This window comes from Drosophila navojoa, chromosome 3, assembly GCF_054131105.1.
Source record: "Drosophila navojoa isolate 15081-1374.11 chromosome 3, UAZ_NAV_1.0, whole genome shotgun sequence".
In the NCBI taxonomy this organism is placed as follows: Eukaryota; Metazoa; Arthropoda; class Insecta; order Diptera; family Drosophilidae; genus Drosophila; species Drosophila navojoa.
Window position 1 is genome coordinate 22,279,513 of NC_142891.1, and position 18,147 is coordinate 22,297,659.

The window sequence follows — 18,147 nt, forward strand, 5'->3', positions numbered from 1 at the left end:
TTTAAACTTATCAAGCACATCTGATTGTGGCTTTTACCTCAGAATAGCTGCCAAAATAAAATTTATATTATCATGGTTTTCCACGTGTGTTTTTCGGCTATGCCTTCACTCTATTCTTTTCACTTGGGGTTGGAGGTGAGTTCCCTGCTCTGGCTGCAATAAGCTTAAACTTTTTTTTCATAATTTTTATAACAAACTTTTTAAGATGAAAATCTAGCTACCCGACTAAATTAACTACGCGCTCTCTCTCGCTCTCCCACTCTCTCTCTTTTTCCCCTTATTCCACATATCAATCTACATCAAAGCGTTTCTCTAACTTTGCATAACGTTTCCAAAAATTTCCTTTAAGCATTTCCATTTTAAATGTTCATCACAACGGGAAATCAAAATTATTCTTTTCAAAGTAATTACACATCCCATTTAATATATATTAAAGTATTTAAAAAGTTATCAGCAGACGAAAACTGGTGCATATTTCATATGTTCCGAAAAAAAGAAGCTAAAAGCTAATTTCGTACCACAACTTTTTAGCACACACACATACACACACACGCATGCTCGATGATAGAAAGAAAAACTTGGCTTGTTTCATGCGTGGCACAACTTGTCAGCTGCAGAAAATGACTTGAGCCAAACCGAAAAAAACCAAAAATGAAGTCTGAAAAAAAAAATAAAATCAAAACAAAAAAATATACAAAAAGCCAACGTGACGACGTTTTTTTTTTTTTTGACTCAAAAGTTTACAAACTTTTATTTGCCTGGCCCACAGGCATACACACATATACATACATATACAGACAACCACACACATATGCAGCTGCATGGCACTTTCTCTTTTTTATACATACTGTGTGTGTGTGTGCTCATTGCCATTGGGCCACCTGTTATTGCTCGAAACTGTCTACCTTTCATTACGCATTTTCTACTTACGTGCTATAACCGATGTCTGCAACTTTTCCGACTCGACAAAGTGATTCGTTTTGCTCCCTATTGATTAACTGTCGTTAGCAGCTTTTTTGTCATCGAAAATCTATTTTAAGAAATGCTGCGTACTCTCCTCCGCTGTCTGCTCAAATGTATATTGTTAAATTACAATGTCTATAAGAGTGAATCGTAATGTGAATTAAATAATATATATAATATATAATTAGAAGGAAAAAATACAAATAAATTTATATAAACATATATATTTCCATCATTCTTCTATCCTAAATGTCTTCTAAAAATAACTCGTCTATTGCTATGGTTTCCTATGGCTTGATGCATTGGGCAGAATTAAAGATATACTCGACTTGTTTGTCTCTTAGGAATGGTCGTTATTTTCTCAGTGCTCTCACGCAGTCCACTTGTAGGAGTCAATATAATTAATAAAGAGAGTCAAATGAGATGTCATAATAATGTTTTTCCAAGAATTATATTCATATTATTGGGAGGAAACAACAGTTAATATACAGTTAAATCTTGTAAGTTATGTCAAGAAATTAAGAGATTGTCAACATTATGTAAATTACAGTATATGTTAGATAACAGAATATTTATAGCTAATAACTCTTATTTATCATTATTCTATTACTTCGTTAAAGTAGCATCTTTATAAATGGTAAAAAATATATATTTCCATCGGAAATTACTTAATTATATATATATGTATATAGATTGGTCTGTTTAGAATTCTATAATCTCTATAATTTTGCCTTTTTATTCATCTAAAATTAACACAACTACCATTTCGCACTACTTTGCACATTTTACTAGCTCAACATACACATGCCACGCCCATTCCATACACTTCACCCTCTGCAACCCACGCCCTTGTACTCTCGAAAGGTGCCTAAAGTATTTGTATAAGTATGTGTGTGTGCAGCGAGGGGAATTTCGTTAGAGCATTTTGTGACTGTAAAAGCTCGTTACGTTTAATTAAGCATTAACAACTAAACAGTGTTGTAAAATGTTGAAAAGTGCATAGTTCTACTTTGCCATGAAGTATGACAGTTATTTTTGTTTTGCTTGCAAATGCTTCACATAATATTTATTCGCCACGAACTGCATAAATGTAGACGCACAGTTTCCGGATGCCAGCAAGAAGGCAGCCACAAAAGGGCTGTCATTTTTGCTCAGAGAGAGAAAGAGAAAGAGAGAGAGAGAGAGAGAGAGAGAGGGAGGTAGAGCACCCACTTGGCTGTAATGAAAATGTGTGCAGGACCGGCATAAGTTGCAAGTTTTTAGCAAAGCTGTCCGCTGTCCGCTGTTATCTATTGCATGTGTGCTTTGAACCCGCCACCTTCCGCTGTAATTCAAAACAGTTTGTTGCCAGTTTGATAATTATATATGTAAGCGAATGAGTGTGTGCGTGTGTGTATGCGTGTGTGTGCCTGTTATCAGCCGTTTCCTGTTGTTAAGTTTTGCTAGCTAAAAACTTTGTGCGAAAAAGTGCATGAGGCAAGTCAATGCTAAATTTAATGCCACATTACACAAAATGTTGCATGAAAACCAAAAGCAATTCAATTTCAAAAATAACACACAATCAGAAAGAGAGAGAGAGAGAGAGAGAGAGAGAGAGAGAGAGAGAGAGAGAGAGAGAGGGAGAAGCAGAGAGAGTGGACTCCCACATAATGCTTATTGCCCGCACTGAGTGCTTTGCATTTGACTGTTGCAACAATTGCGAGTGATAATAAAAATCAAATGTTATTGAAGGGCCCCGGCCGGGGACAGGCGAGATATGCAAAGCATGTGGCATGTGGCATGCGGAGCCAGCATGCTGCCAATGTGCCACACAACGTGCAGCAGGCAGCTGCAAAAACTCAATGTGCCACACAGCCCTGCATTACTCAAGTAGGTAAAATCTGCTCGAGCTGTGCATGAAAATGCCAAATGGTCTAACAAACCGACTTGCCTTCTGGCAACATCGGCAACAAAGGAGGTAACATGCGCTCGACTGGAAGATACCCTGTTGCCAGAGAATACTTTCATGTAAATATATTTATAAAATATCGTTGAAAGAATCAACTAGACTGCACACCTTTACACACAATAGTTGTATCGATGGTATTGTAGAAAATTAAGTTTGCGATAGCTTGAGGGATTTTGATCAATGTTGTTATATTGTCTCAGTGAATAGCTGAAACAATGTATGAATAAAACAACTAATATTATCCTTTAGCGTATCGGAAGATATTTATAGTTACTTTTTAGTACATATTAATCAATTATTATTTTTAAAACTCATTAAACGAAACATTTTATTTTTACAGAGCTTACTTAATAATAATAATTAATTCTTTTCATCTATACCTTATATTTTAACATATGTTTTATGTATTTGTATACCTAAAGGTCTCCTAAAAAATATTTTTTACCAATAAATTTTTAAAAATTATATCAGTTACGGATTAATAATTACTCCAGGATTTTTTTAATTACCTAAAAGTCATTACATTTATCCCAATCTAAATATATTTTGTAAACAAAATATTTTTTTTTTTAAACAGCTTTTTTATAAACAATCAATGAAAATATTGATAATATCGATAAACGAAAGTAGAGGTTTAATGATTAACAAACGGGATAAACTATCGAATAAAACCACTAAAAAAATGCTTTTGCACCTCTACAGGGTATACGAAGCTTTCAGCTTTTTATTCTGGCAATAACATCTTCTAGAGTTTTGCCAGCTCTTGCTGCTGGCTTGCTCTATTGTTGTTAATCGGCTGCAAAAAGCAATGTACTCAAGTGGCAAAAGTTCAGGCAGCCAACTGGAAAGGCAAACAGATTCAGTTTCTGATTCTGAATGTGGTTTTCGTTCCCACTGAGTGGAATTGCATTGCAGTTCTGTTCTAACTGTCTAACAGGTTCAAAAACTAAGCTTAAGTTCTGCAACAATAACAACAACAACAACAAGTGATTCTGACATATTTTAGCAATGCAGTCAGAGTATGGATGAAGCTCAACTTAATCTACACAAAAATATGAATATGAAGTCGAGTTACCATTGTTGTTTTCTAGCCTCAGATGGGCCAAGTTAGCAATTCATTAGGGCTGGACATTAATTGCATGTGATTCATGTAGTTTCAGCTTCATATGATTTAAAATGGATATCTCTATTAAAGCGAACTTCATTCAAGCTGAAGTTGATGGAACTACGCGGCGTATACTTAATATGCATTGATGTCAGACGCTGTGAAACAGATGTGTATATATATAAATGTGCATAGTTATATATGTAGGTCTTTGATGCTGGTGATAGTTGATGCTCATCAATATCAAAGCGGAGCTCACCTTTACAGAAACACGAGATGTGCGTGACCGTTTGTTGTTTGAAGTTGATTCCAATGAATTCGAAATGTGTATTCATTGTGCTAGCTGTTGCCAGTGAAATAAATGAATGAAATGCTATTAGGGCTTGTCGTAAGCTCAACAGTTTATTGGCTGCTTAGCCCAGTTGCCAGCTGTGCAGACTTTACGTTTCGCTGCAGCAGCCAAAGTGCAGCCAAATATTTTGCCAAAGTTAATTGAAAATGCACTTGAGCGGCGCTCAGCACCCGGCGCTCAACGCCCAACGCCCAGCACCCGGTGCCCAGTGCTCAGTTCGTTGTTCGTTTCGACTCGAGCATTTCTAATGAGCACTTAACAATTACGTATTTTACCTTCTGTTCAACGAATTTTATTGGAATTTCTCTGCTCGCTCTATATCTGGATTTCTCCATTTCTCTACACTTTTTACATTCCAGACAAACGTTTATCAGACACACACACACTCGCACTTTAATCAAAGCCAACTTGACCAGCTGTTTAGATACAGCTGCACTCAATGTGCTCTCGCCTCTTGCATTCATTCAATTGATTCAACTCGGATGCTGTGTAAATGTTTAGCTCTTGAGCTAATTTAAGCAAACCTAAGAGGGGCTACAGCATAATTACATGACAGCATGACATGGGCTTTATGAGTGGCTCGCATCATGATTTCGGCCAGCTAAGTGGACGGCTTCCTTACGATCTTACTTAACAAGTGCTGCGTCCTCGCATGTCCCAGTCGAATTAATAAACCGCAAACATGGCGCATCGCGCCAGCACTCAGCCAGGACTATTCCCTCAGCGTGGAATCACGCGCGCGCGTTCACCTTCGGCCTGGGCATAAAAACAAACTGTGATTTTCTTGTCTTTTTCTTGTTAGTTGTCTATAAACTGTACAGGTAGGGCATATTGGCTGTGCAATTGGTCGGAGCTTAGCCTTGAAGGTTTTCATAGACATTTTCTTTTAGTCTTCTTCAACTTTTTAAAGCAAGACGCGTAATTATTGAAGAATTTCGTTTAGATTCGCTCTGAATTGTTGAATTAAACTTGGGCATATAGGGATTGTCCTCAGCTGCATTATATAGACTAACATTCTTTACTAATTGCCTTCTGTACCACAACTAACGGACCTTCAACAAATTAACTTGGAATTACGAAATATCTGAAATGTCATCAGCGATAATATGATATTTATAAGTTGTCAATGCTTCTTGACAGTGAAAAATACCCTATAACAGAAGGCACCGTTCATAGCGAATTTTGAAAATCTGATAAACTATGTCTTAACCTTTAAAAAACGAGTTTCCTTAGGGGACTATATACACTTTTCTTTGCCTTCAGATTGATTTTATTGTTTAATATAATCAATTATCTGATAATAAAACCTTGTCAAATACTATTTCTCTAGGAAAATACAGTCAATTATTTTTATTTCCAGCAAATTTGATTTCTTTTGAACATTTGCTCTGCTCACTTGGAAATTTTTGCCTTGGTCGTACTTTACAGGCATAACAAATTATAGCGTATATTGTAATCAACTGTTTTTGTAGAATTTTTGCTACACACTTATTTATACATACTTATCTATGCTCTTCATAAATTTGCCTTTCAGCCTATTCTACAATATTTGAGGATATTAAGAGTTATAATTAATATGCTCAAAAATATGCTTGGTCAATATTTTTATACATTCTTCTCTACTCTCACATAAGAGCCTCAACCAATTATGGGATATCTTGTAGTCGCTCATATTTTCGCTGTTATTTGCAGCATTTTCTTGGGTTCAGTTGAAAATATTTGTGGAATATCCATTCTCTAGCAATTTCTATTTTAATCTTTAACAAATTCTATTCACATATCTTTTTTAATTTAGCTTCGTTCTGTATTATTTCCTTACGCTCTTTCAAACTCAACATCTTCAACATCTTCAATTATTGTAGGGTAACTTGTAGTCTTTGCCAGAAGATGATTTGGCCAGCCTTTTTTTTTGCGGTTTATACGACGAATTTATGTGGCTGGCACGTTAATGATATGACCATGTCCACCTCATTCTTAGCGTGTGTGTGTGTGTGTGTGTGTGTGTGTGTGCGAGAGCAAAGAGCTTTTTGTTAATTATGCACGTGTGCTACAGAGCTACGCATGTGTATGTGTGCGTGTGTGTGTAATAATGAGCAACAAAACAATTAATCGTATAAGGAGCTCGCCAATGCGATAAAGGCAAATGAACTGAGCGCGTCTGGTCCCCTGAAAAGGTTGAGTGCAAATGGGAAGAAAAAAAAAAACAGAAAGAAAAAATGATTCGGAAAATGCGCAGACATTAGCAGAACGAGTGTTCAGCTGTTAGCATAAATAGCCAGCCATTCACAATACAGTCAGACACAGAAGTATGCGCACACACACATGCATAGGTGGCGTGAACTCTTTGTGTGGCCATTGCGATTATTGCACTCGAACAGAATTTGCTGTTGTTGTTGCAACAATTACAATAATTGCCACACCCACACACAAACAAAAGAGGCGGCAAGTGTAAAAGTTCCACTTAATTTTTAATAACAAGCATTTAAATGAAAGGCGTCAGGTCATTAAGAAACCTTTCGCTTTCTCTCTCTCTCTCTCTCTCTGTTCGTCTCTCTCTCGCACACTCACACTGGATGTGCTTGGGCGTGGCTATTGAATTTACACTCCATTCACATGTCATTTACTCGAGTCAACATGCAATCAATCAGATATATTACGAAACAATTGCACATGAAAGCAAAGTAATTGCCTTTTCATCAATAATATTGTGGATGGGTGGAAAGTTATTAAATTAAAATTTTTTAAATTGCTTGAATATTTCTCTGGGTGTTGCGTTAGTTTTTATATAGTTTTATATACATAAATAGTTAATATAAAATATGAAATATAAATATTTAAGTGATTAAGTAAGGAGTTATCGGTAATCGAAAACAATATTGCTATGAATTTAGTATAAATATACTTTCCCAGCTATACATATTTATATATAGGCATAAATGGAGATATTCGCCTTAGCTACTAAGAATCTTCAAGACTATACAACATTATCCCACAAGAAAGATCTTGTATAAAATATTTACGATCACTGTAAATCTGCGGCTCTTAAAGTTATCGATAACTGAACGAAGCAACTGTACCAACATTGAAAGTTACAGAGCAAAAATTCGTCTACTTAGTTATCGCATAACAGCTATATAGAATTAGTTAGCGGAAGAGACTATCCCGATATCCCGATAATATTAATACTTATCGGAAAGTTATCGATGTGGTATCCATTTAAAATTTACGATAAAAAAGCCAAAATCTATTGAATCAGCTATCCCAGAAGAGGAATATAGAACGACCCAATAAGAGCTATACTGCTGTACATATATTCTATAGAAACTATTTAAATTATCGATAACACGACATTGATTGATTTGCAAGTTAGAATTTTGCCATTTCGGTGACCTTAAATGAGCCCAAATTAACCTTTAACCTTTTTTAAACCTAACTCGTTAAACAATTAAACCTCATACACAATTACAGTGGCCTAAATTACTTTAAATACTTGTCGATTTTGCCATAGAGTTATGGCAAGTGAGCAGAACAAAAATATGAAAACATTGGATCACGTTTCGTTTGGCCAATTGATTGTGAAATGTGTTGAGTTGGCAACGTCACTTGCCTCAGTATTTTTCTCAATTGGCGCTGAGTGATTTCGTAATTAACAGAAAATGCTGGAGTGCCTGGGTTTCGGGTGGCTGGGGGTCAAAATGCCCAGTCGAGGACATGGCACATTCACATTCACATTCACATTTTCATTCACTCACACACAGAGACATGCATACACACACATAATGGCTACGAGCACGTAAGCATAAAAAGCTGTGACACGCATCAGGCGCTGTGGAGCGGGGCTTGAACCTAGAGAGCCAAGCCCGAACATTCATGTGGGTCCAGCACACAAAACTTTGTCATCCCACCGAGCAGAGGGGCGTTTGGTGGGCGGACGGAGGATGCTGTGTAATTTCGGGCTGGTGCGCACAGTTTGCTGTTACCCGTTGATGGCACGCACCGAGCGCTGTCGACGTGACAATAATGCGCCGAACCGTTAAACTATTGTGTACCATAAGGATTAATGACATTTACATAATTTGCTCATGTGCCAGCGGACTGTGTGTGGGTTTGTTCGGGGTAGGCTGCGGGGGGAATAGCTGTTGCCTCCACTGCTTGTCGCATAAAACCAACAAAACAACAACCGGAACACACACATTGGCATTGGCCACTCGCACGAACAGCTGCTGCAACATGATTGAGCTTTCAATTTGTTAGCCATTCTCAATGGACGCTAACCCCAGCTCCCACCCGCCCAGCTCCCATGCCCAATCCCTAAGCTTAAACCCTATTTCACAACCCAATCTCATCAAGCATCAAACACCAAGCGTGGAAGTAACCAACAATTTCTGTACATTGCCACGTGGTTGTGCCCACGCCCCCTCTCTCTCTCTTCTCCTCCCACCTTTCCTCTCCCGCTCTCTCACCGACACATGTTCGCTGTGCCACACTAAGCCGCTGACAATGAGTTTGGCTTAGGGCACAAGGACGGCAAGGATCACTGACTGAGCTCTGTTATTTCCAACAGAAAAACAAAAAACTACCCAAATTAAGTGTGGCGAAACGAGCTTTGACATTTCATTAATATTGCTTGACCAAAAATTTCTAGAGAATCGCAATCGGAATTGCTGAGCTGAAATGAATTGAAAGAAAATATTTAACTAACATTTATCTATGGCAAACATTACTTTCTATATGTTTTTAGACCATCATTGCATTGAGCTGGGTTTCAGCAAATTTGACTTGAGAAATATTTAAAGCTCATTCCCAGATATTCCAAATATTTTCAGCTTTTAGTCAAAATTATCGTAATAGCTTCAATTGAACTATTGAATTTATTTATTATGTATGATTCAACTTACAAATTACTTGAATGTTTAGTTAATATATAAGAATCATTTGGATATTATGGGCATTCTTAGGATTAGCAATTTTCCTATCAAATTCAAGTTAACTATGACATGTTTGGGCGTTGCAAAGTTTCAAACCTCTATGAAAAAACTTCCTCTGTAGCTTGTAGTACTTATAAGATACTTAGTGCTCGGTTCCTTAGATTCTCGTGTTTGTTTAATTTTTTTCCGCTCAAAATGCAGCTTTGTTATTACAGTTCAGCTTGGATTCACAACTTTCCCATATGGTTTGTTTCATTACCAACGAGATTCGCCTCTTCATCTAACATCATCCAAGTCAAGCCAATAAAGAAAAAGATTCTGATACTCCGCTCAGCACTTTATTCATAACTTGCATTTGGAGCTGTCTAGTTGCATAATAATCGACTGCCTCGACAGATGTTTCGTGTGTGTGTGTGTGAGAGAGTATGCGTGTGGCTGAGTCATGGACATTTTTGACAATTACAGTGGCCACCGCAGGGTATTCGCACACGCAGTCGCATGCAAAAATAGCTGGGGACTTGTCAACAGCAACAACAACAACAACAACTACTAGTGTGCCGAAAAATTCGAGTGGAAAAAGAAATGCATGCTGTTAAACCACAATGGAGTCACTTGCTCCGCTCGTGGATCACTCTCACGCGCGTGGTGGCTTTGACTTGGCTATGACTATTGCTCGCGGCATTGTTGGCCCAGCCCAAACCCTGTTGGCCCCGCCCCTCCCACCCGTCGCCCAACCGCCCTGCCAATCTATCCGCACTGACAGTGGTGTGCACACATATCTGAGCAGCGACAATTGCATTGAAAATTGGATTAAGCCATCATGCAGTGCGGATACCAATGACAGATGCCCGTAAAATGGCGACTTTCAGCTGGCGCGACTCTTCGCTGAGCTAACTGCGAGTGTGGCGCTTTAAAGCAGTCGCAGTTGAAGTCAATGTAGAGTATACTAGAAATGGAATGTAAAGACGAATGTAATGTATTCAGTCTAAAATTTGATAAACATCATATATATATATTGTTAAAATAGAATTGCAATTAATAAACTACTATTAAAGTCTGATTTAAAATTCGATATTTATTGATATTATACTAGTGAAAGTACTTCTATATAAACTATAAGCTCCCACTAGCTTACCTAGTGAACCAAACAGTATCGAATAGTATGTTATACTTATTTATTTTTTATTTATTTTATTTATTTATTTTTTGTTGTATACTTTTAAATATATGATATAAATGGAGTAATATTATCAGCTAGTGCTCAAATTGCATAAAATAGTTAGCTATATGTTCATCAATATTTATCGATATTTTGAATGGGATACAAATCGGACAAAAAATCATTTATTATGTTAATATATCAAGAACTCATTTATAAATTTTGCAAAAATTTTGATTAGGCCTGATGATAATTGGTACTTTTCGATATTATGTAAATGGGTTCCAGAAATACTAGAAAAATATCAACTTATCAAGTATGATAAACATTGAAATAACATATGCAGTATATACGGCTTTTATACCTAGTACTCATTTTATTTCAAAAATATACGGATGTATCGATATTTATCGATATTATATACAAAATCAAAACATTAATAAGATTAACGTCAGCTGCTATTGTTTCTAGCACCCACTTAAACGTTGCTTAAAAATTACCAATCAAATTTATTATCGATATTTATCGCTTTTATACATAAATATATAAATCGAGAAAACAAAATCATCAACTTCTATAGATAATATCATAATAATCAATATTCAACGACTCGACTTGTGACCCCGATTAACCTCAGTTTGTATTCCGAGTTATATGTACATATATTTCTTTGCATATACATATGTATGTATATGTATTAATAATACAGTAATACAGTAAAGTAATACAGTATTATATACAATGTCAACAATTTGCCTCAGCTTTGCTTTGCTCATACTCAAAATAAGTAAAAATAAGTTTGACGTCAGCTGTTCATCAATTGCTCAGTCTGTTTGGCTGTAGCGCACATTGAAGACGATTTGACATGTGCAACTATTTCACTTCACTAGCTGAGAAACGATGCTAGATGCATGGCCATAGCGCTTGATACGACATCATAGTGGGATGTCGTCACAGCGCGTCATATTTCATGGCCTGTGCAGGCGGGCTGGCAGCTTCATAGTCTCCCCGGTCGTACGAGTTACACACATATTTGAGTTTGGCGTTTCGTTGACGCGACGTGATGTGGCAAGACTCTTGCCTCGTTGAGCATGACAATGCCAAAAAAAGGATGGCTAAAAAATATCATGGGCACGGGCAATGTCTAGTCAAGTTTTTTCCAACTTTTATCCTTTTTTCAACCTAGCAGCTGGTATATAATATTTATACATATATATAGATGGATTACACGTGTCAATAGCCATGTCAATTGTTTGAATGAGTTGGCTTTTAATGTTGAGCTTCACTGACTCACTGCCGTGATACACTTACTATGTGTGTATAAAATATCTCATCGATTGGGCTCCAAGTGCGTGGCCATTAGGCAAACAAACTGTGGCAGCGGCAGCTAAACCACAGAATTAATTTGCCCGAACTATTAACTGGCAAACTATTATCGCGACCCCGCACGTTCTGTGTCCGCTCGGATCACACGACGACAATCATCGTCGTCGTCGTCGTCGTCGTCGTCGTCGTCGTCGTCGTGATTAACATAATCGTATCAGCATATCATCAGCTTAATTATCATAAGCCACATGCTGATTAGGCCCCAGCCCGCATAATCATAATCAAAAAGTTGTCGCGCCCATGCGCCCCCGCGGTCGGCAGCGGCATTAGATGGTAATGAAAGCGAGCGCTAGATGGCGCCAGTTAATAATTCCTGCATTTAATTTTACCCCACTCAGCCGCAGCCGAAGCCGCAGCCATCGCCTCAGACAAATGCTAATTCTCTCAATTTTTTTTTTTTTTTTTGCTCGCTCTCTCTCTCTCTCTCTCGCTGTCGATAGATGAGAAAGCGTTTAATGTGCTGAAACGAAGCGTAAATTTCGGTCAAACTAATTTGGCAGCAGCCAATGGGTGAATGGAGTGGGAGGCAGACTGTGGAGGCGGGGCGGGGGGTAGTTGGAACGGGCAGACAAAATACTCTTGCGATGATGATAGCAGCTAAACGGGCAGAGGGTGAAATCGAGTATGACAGGAAGCACGTTGCGCGTTTAATAACTTTTGATTTATAGAGAAGGTTTAACCCACGCTCACGCCACGCCCACGCTCTCGTGCGCCCCAGCACACATCTGCTGCAATAAGAAAAAAAAAGAATGTCGTCAGTAGTTGAGCAAAAACTTTGCTGTAGAACTCTCTGTGTATGTGTGCATGTGTGTGTGTGTGTGTGTACTGAAAACTTTTTGCATAATTGGTGTTATATAGCAGAGGAATTTAATGCATGAAATGTGTGAGGTCATTGCGAGTGAACTTATGCAGGTGGCCCGATAAATGGCTTAGATGGAAAGAGACGTGCAAGAAACTGGGTTTCAAATAAATATACCTGAGTTTTATTGATAGCAATGAGTAAATAATATTCAATAAATCTATGGTTAGCCAGAACCCCAAAAGAAAACTTGCGTATATGCTAAAAATGAGTTCAAAAATAAGAAAAAGAAGAAAAAAAACTGGTGTAACAAAATTCTTCAGAAATATCTTAAGATTTTTGTTTATATTATTCAGCTAATGATGCTTTTTGAAAAAAGAATTTAGTAAGTTTTTTAAACAAATATATATATATATGTATAAATATATTTTTTTTCTTTTTTCAATTCTGTCGAAATATTAGTAGTACATTATTTTAAGAAAAATAAATCAAAGATAAATAGAAAAAAAAGTTGGGACTCTATCGCTTAGCATTAATGCAGAACCTGATCGCTATCTTGATGAGATTGTTTATAATTAAAGTAAAAGTAAAATGCTTTAGATTTTTATATATAAAAATATATATATTTTTACCCTCAACGTAATCTCCATCAGATGAATGGCACTTGAAACATTTGTTCCAATTCTTGAAGCACTCCAAAAAATAACTTTTTCTATTATTGTTCAGCCCAGCCTGCTCAATCATGGCTCAACATTGTCCATTTTGTGAGTCTTTTCAGCTTCGAGAGCAACAAAATGTCACAGGGGATCGGGGCTAACAGTTATTATTAGTGAATTGTTTTCCGCTAAAAATTTAATGAAGAATCTTTGAAACACATTTTCGAATAGGCAAAATAAATAAAATATATATGAATAATCTTAATAAAACAGTCAACGGAAAATTTAAATATGAATGTGAACAGATTTTTATTAAATTTTAAAATATGTTCTAGTCTAGTCGAGTCGATAATGGAATAATCCTTAAATATAAATTGCTTGCTTTATTTGTAGCTCTTTTCGGCTTACGAATATGAATGGAAATTTATAAAAAATATATGGGAATATCCTGTATTTCTTTTTTTTTCATGTTTTTACATTAGTCTAATAATGCTCTCAAAATAAAAAGCCAAAATCCCATTTCAGTTGTTGGCTGGCAAAACTTTCTGGTTTCTAAGCCACTTAAATGTATTTTTTTTCCCCCGTTTTGTTTCATTGCTAAAATATTAAAGTCATAGTTTTTATTCATTGCCAACTAGTTGCGTATATAACATAATGTATATATGTATGTATGTGCACGTACTTAGCTTATGGGGCTTACATTTACCGAATAGAGGCGACTACAATGCAAAGGTCGCTGCCGTCTGACTGATTTCTAAACTGTCCTTTGTTGGGCAGAAACAAAAATGCATTAAGTATATGATAACCATTCCCACTAAAATGCCACACGCCCCTTTGGTCTACGGGCTGGCCCCCTTTTAGGAAACGACTTGCCCTCGCTGCTTGGCGTTTTACCAGTGTTGGGCAACGCTGCAACTTTTGCCACAATGCACAATTTTTACGCGCTCTACTTCATAAATTAAATAGCAGCCGAGTGACATGGGACTGTCTATGTGTGTGTGTGTGTGTGTCTGAGTAAGTGTGTGTGTGCATTGCGTAATTTTCTTTACTCAGACATACATACACTGAGTACGCCATTGTCTTTTGCGGTTGTTAGCAAACAAAACGTCAAGAAAAGTAATTCAGTGCACAAAAGCGACGGCTCGGCATTTGCGCCGGGACAAGGCGACACAAGACGAGACTAGTGCAGACGAGACGAGACGAGATGAGTTGAGTTGAGATGAGATGAGATTCCACATTGTAATGTTCCGGATTTTACAAAAGCAAAATGGCTGCATACCAATGCCAGTTCCCACCGCCAGCCGATCGAAATTGACGGTTGCTTCGGGTTTAAGCCTTAAAGCGAGGTAGGCCGAGCAACCTTTTGACAATTTAATCGCAATTCCTAGCATATTTTTTCTTTCGATATTTCAATTGTGAATTTCAGGAATTTGCTGATTGTCAGCCTAGTCGCTCCACTCGAGCGGCTTCGTTATAATATTTGCAATTTTATGCTAAGGCGAGAGCTTAACACTCTCTCTCTCGGTGTTTTTTGCCAGTAAACTGAATTTCATTTTCGCTTTGACTTTAACCAGCTATGCGAATGACTTATTTAATTATGAAATATTTTGCTTACACAGTTATTAATTTTTTACTTTGTTTTTGTTTTTGTTTTTCATTTTTAATTGCAGAAAAATGTGCGCAAATTTGTTCGACAGCTTTTTTACTATTATTATTTTTGTTAAATATTTCTTTTGGTATTTATCGAACTTAATATTTCAGTTTGACGCCGCTGGTTGTTGTTGTTGTTGTTGCTGTCGCCTGGTGGTGAGCATGAAAAAATTTACATTAATTATTTTCGCTCTGCAGCAATATTTATTGTGACAATATTTGATAGGTCATTCTGGATCACAATCATCCAGTGCGTCAGAGCAGCCTTTGTGTGCGGTGCACGCATAATTAACCAATAGACACGCATAAATAATAACAAAGTGCCATAAATTAAATCACTCGTATTATGTGTGCCATGCACTATGGAAGGCTCTATGGTTTGATGAAGCTGTTGCAGCTATATTTTATTTGAACTTGGGAAATCATTTGAAGGGATATTTTCCTTTAAAAGCCTTACAGTAACATATCATTTGATATAATTTCATTGCATCCACAAATGATTCTCGAAGCCTTCAGAGCTGCATAGTTTACCAACAACACATAACTTTAAAAGATGTTTCCATAAATTCAAAGATGCATAATATTCACAATATATTTATTTCGCACATCTGTTGCTCAAGCAAGTGTCTGAAATAAATCCATTTCCATAACATCTGTCTACAAGAGTATTTAAGCTTCGACATGTCGCATTTACTTCTTTTTTTATTGCATTTTGTATTTTTTTTTTTTTTTATAGCAACTCAAATTTTTATTGAGCATTTAAATGATGTAAAAAATGAGTCGCTGCAAGGACTTAAAGTATGATATATACTTTAAAAGCTATAAATGTTATTTTGTTGATTTAATGCAAGTTTCGGGATGAAGCTGTCAAGCGACTGAGCTGCTCTGAGTTGATATGGTCAATAGCTATCGATTGTGAGCACTTAAAATGCTTGAATAAATACAGAGATATTTGTGAAATGTTATGGAAATGAATGCGGGTTCATTGGACTAAAAACAAATATGTTGATGTACAAAATAAATAAAATAAAATATACAAATAAAAATGTGTATACGTTACTTATCAAAAAATATATAAAAATTTGATAATTAGTTATATACAGTTTAGATAAATATTTTATTTCATAACATTTTATTTTATAGTGTAAGCATTATCGGATAATTTGTATTTTATTTTTGATGCAAGTAATATTTGTTTATATTATTTTTTTTTGTTATTAAAATCTTTGTTTATATTTTTTATTTTATTTTGGCAAATTATCGAGAGTTTTCTTTCATTTTAATTTGTGGGCAACTTGAGAACATTGACGGCGAGATATATGTTCATTATATTAATTGCTTGATCTGACTTTGATTATGTCTGTATTGGACTTGATTAACAAGTCTTGTATGCTGTGCTCGTTTCTGCCGAAATGTTCTTCTCCTATGATTCATGATAATATGCGAAAATTTGGGATTTTTTCTGATTGATTGTGTATGTGGAAGCGGGCAGACAAATTAAGCTCTCTTACTAATTATTAAATATTATTATATTATGCATTTAAAAAGTATAACCTTGCAGAGAACTTTAACTCTCGTTAAATAATACAGTCAAATATTCATAAATAGTTAGTCTATACGATTTTTCAGTTGTAATATTTATACCAAACACTATCAAATACTAATGTCTAATTTTTCACCATCTCATTGCAGCTCCTCAATAAGTTAGATTGGCACGATCGTACCCACTACAATCCCATTAGCTGCAGACATTAGAGGCAAACCAAAGAGATAAAAAATAAAGGAATATTGAAAGAAATTCGAGAAATTAAAGCCACAGCAGATAAAAGAAGCCACTTTGATTGCAACATAAAATTGCCACAGAAAATTGCATAAAATTGCAAAAAAAAAAAAAGTGTGAGGAAGAGAGAAAGTGTGGGTGAATGAGACAGACGAAAAATAACGAAGATAGTCACATCTAAACGGGGTCAGTAATTTGCTGCACGATTGCCAGCCGAGGCAAGCAGTCAACTAGCCAACGAACTGGAAGTTTAATTGCCACAGCTCTCATTGTTAGTGTTGCTGTTGCTGTAGCTGTTGGCATTGCCGTCTGAAGCGAATGCAACAATTAAAGCCAAAAACTTTTTGGACAAAATGCTGCTGCCAACGCCCTGGCCCCAACTAGCTGAACAAATCCATTGGCATCAACATTTGTGCAGGGCATAAGAAACAAACAAAAACAAAAACCAGCCAAAAACACGCACAAACAGCAACACTCGAACTGAGAGGGAGCGCGAGAGTGAGAGAGAGAGAGGAAGACCAACTTAAGGAGTAGCAGCTGGAGGAGGCGTGGCAGCTGAAGCAAAGCTTCAAAATTGTCTGCTTCTAATTTGAATGGACTCAACAGCATTCGACATACAAATGCATATTTGGAAACTTTTGTTAATTGGTAAGTGGCAATTCTCCGACTTTTTTTTACGCTCCAATGAAAGGGAAATCTTGACCCAGTCACCAGTTCAGTTGGACAGTTAGCCAGTTAGCCAGAAGTTGGCTCAGTTTTGTCAACAATGTCCCAAGGCACCAAATAAGAATGCTAATTTTCAACTTTCAATGCGCTGCATTCGTTAACAAAAAAAAAAAGGAAATAGAAAAAAAAAAATACAAAAAAAAGAAAAAAGTTTAAAAATGAAAATGGTTTTGGGTTGTGAAAGACTTGATACCCTAGCCAAGAAATCTTTGATTGAAATTAAAACAAAGCAATTTTATTATATAATTTAAAAAATATATTATATATAATTCTATATATTTTATATATATTTTATATATATTTTTAAATTTAGAATTTTCAACTGAAGAGTGCGTCTGTATATCGATAAAATATTTTTAAACATTTAATTAAGTTGTATATCCTCCAGTTAATTTCTATCTTGGGTCAAATAATATATAAAAGATATTTTTAAAAATTCTAAATTTAAAAATATATTATATATATTATTTGACTCAAGATAGATATTAACTGGAGGATATACAACTTAATTAAATGTTTAAAAATATTTTATCGATATACAGACGCACTCTTCAGTTGGCTTGATAGATCTTAAATAAAAGCCTCTTAAAGAAATGATTATAATATTCAATCAATATATATATATAATAATATGAGAAATATATAATAAATAAATAAATATGAGAAGCTTAGGCAACATGCCATAAATTGCAGAA

The 18,147-nt window shown here is 36.0% G+C and overlaps 1 protein-coding gene across 2 annotated transcripts in view; it reads left to right on the forward strand.

The window, feature by feature from the left end:
- Positions 1–18,147, forward strand: part of CadN2 (Cadherin-N2) — a 177,801-nt gene that overhangs the window by 45,480 nt on the left and 114,174 nt on the right. Inside the window, exon 3 of one of the 2 annotated variants that reach the window (XM_089256938.1) lies at positions 16,639–17,374. In XM_089256938.1, the coding sequence (XP_089113064.1) occupies positions 17,320–17,374 (55 nt within the window). In that variant the 5' untranslated portion in view covers positions 16,639–17,319. The remainder of the gene's footprint in view (positions 1–16,638; positions 17,375–18,147) is intronic. The other variant, XM_089256939.1, reaches the window with a different exon arrangement.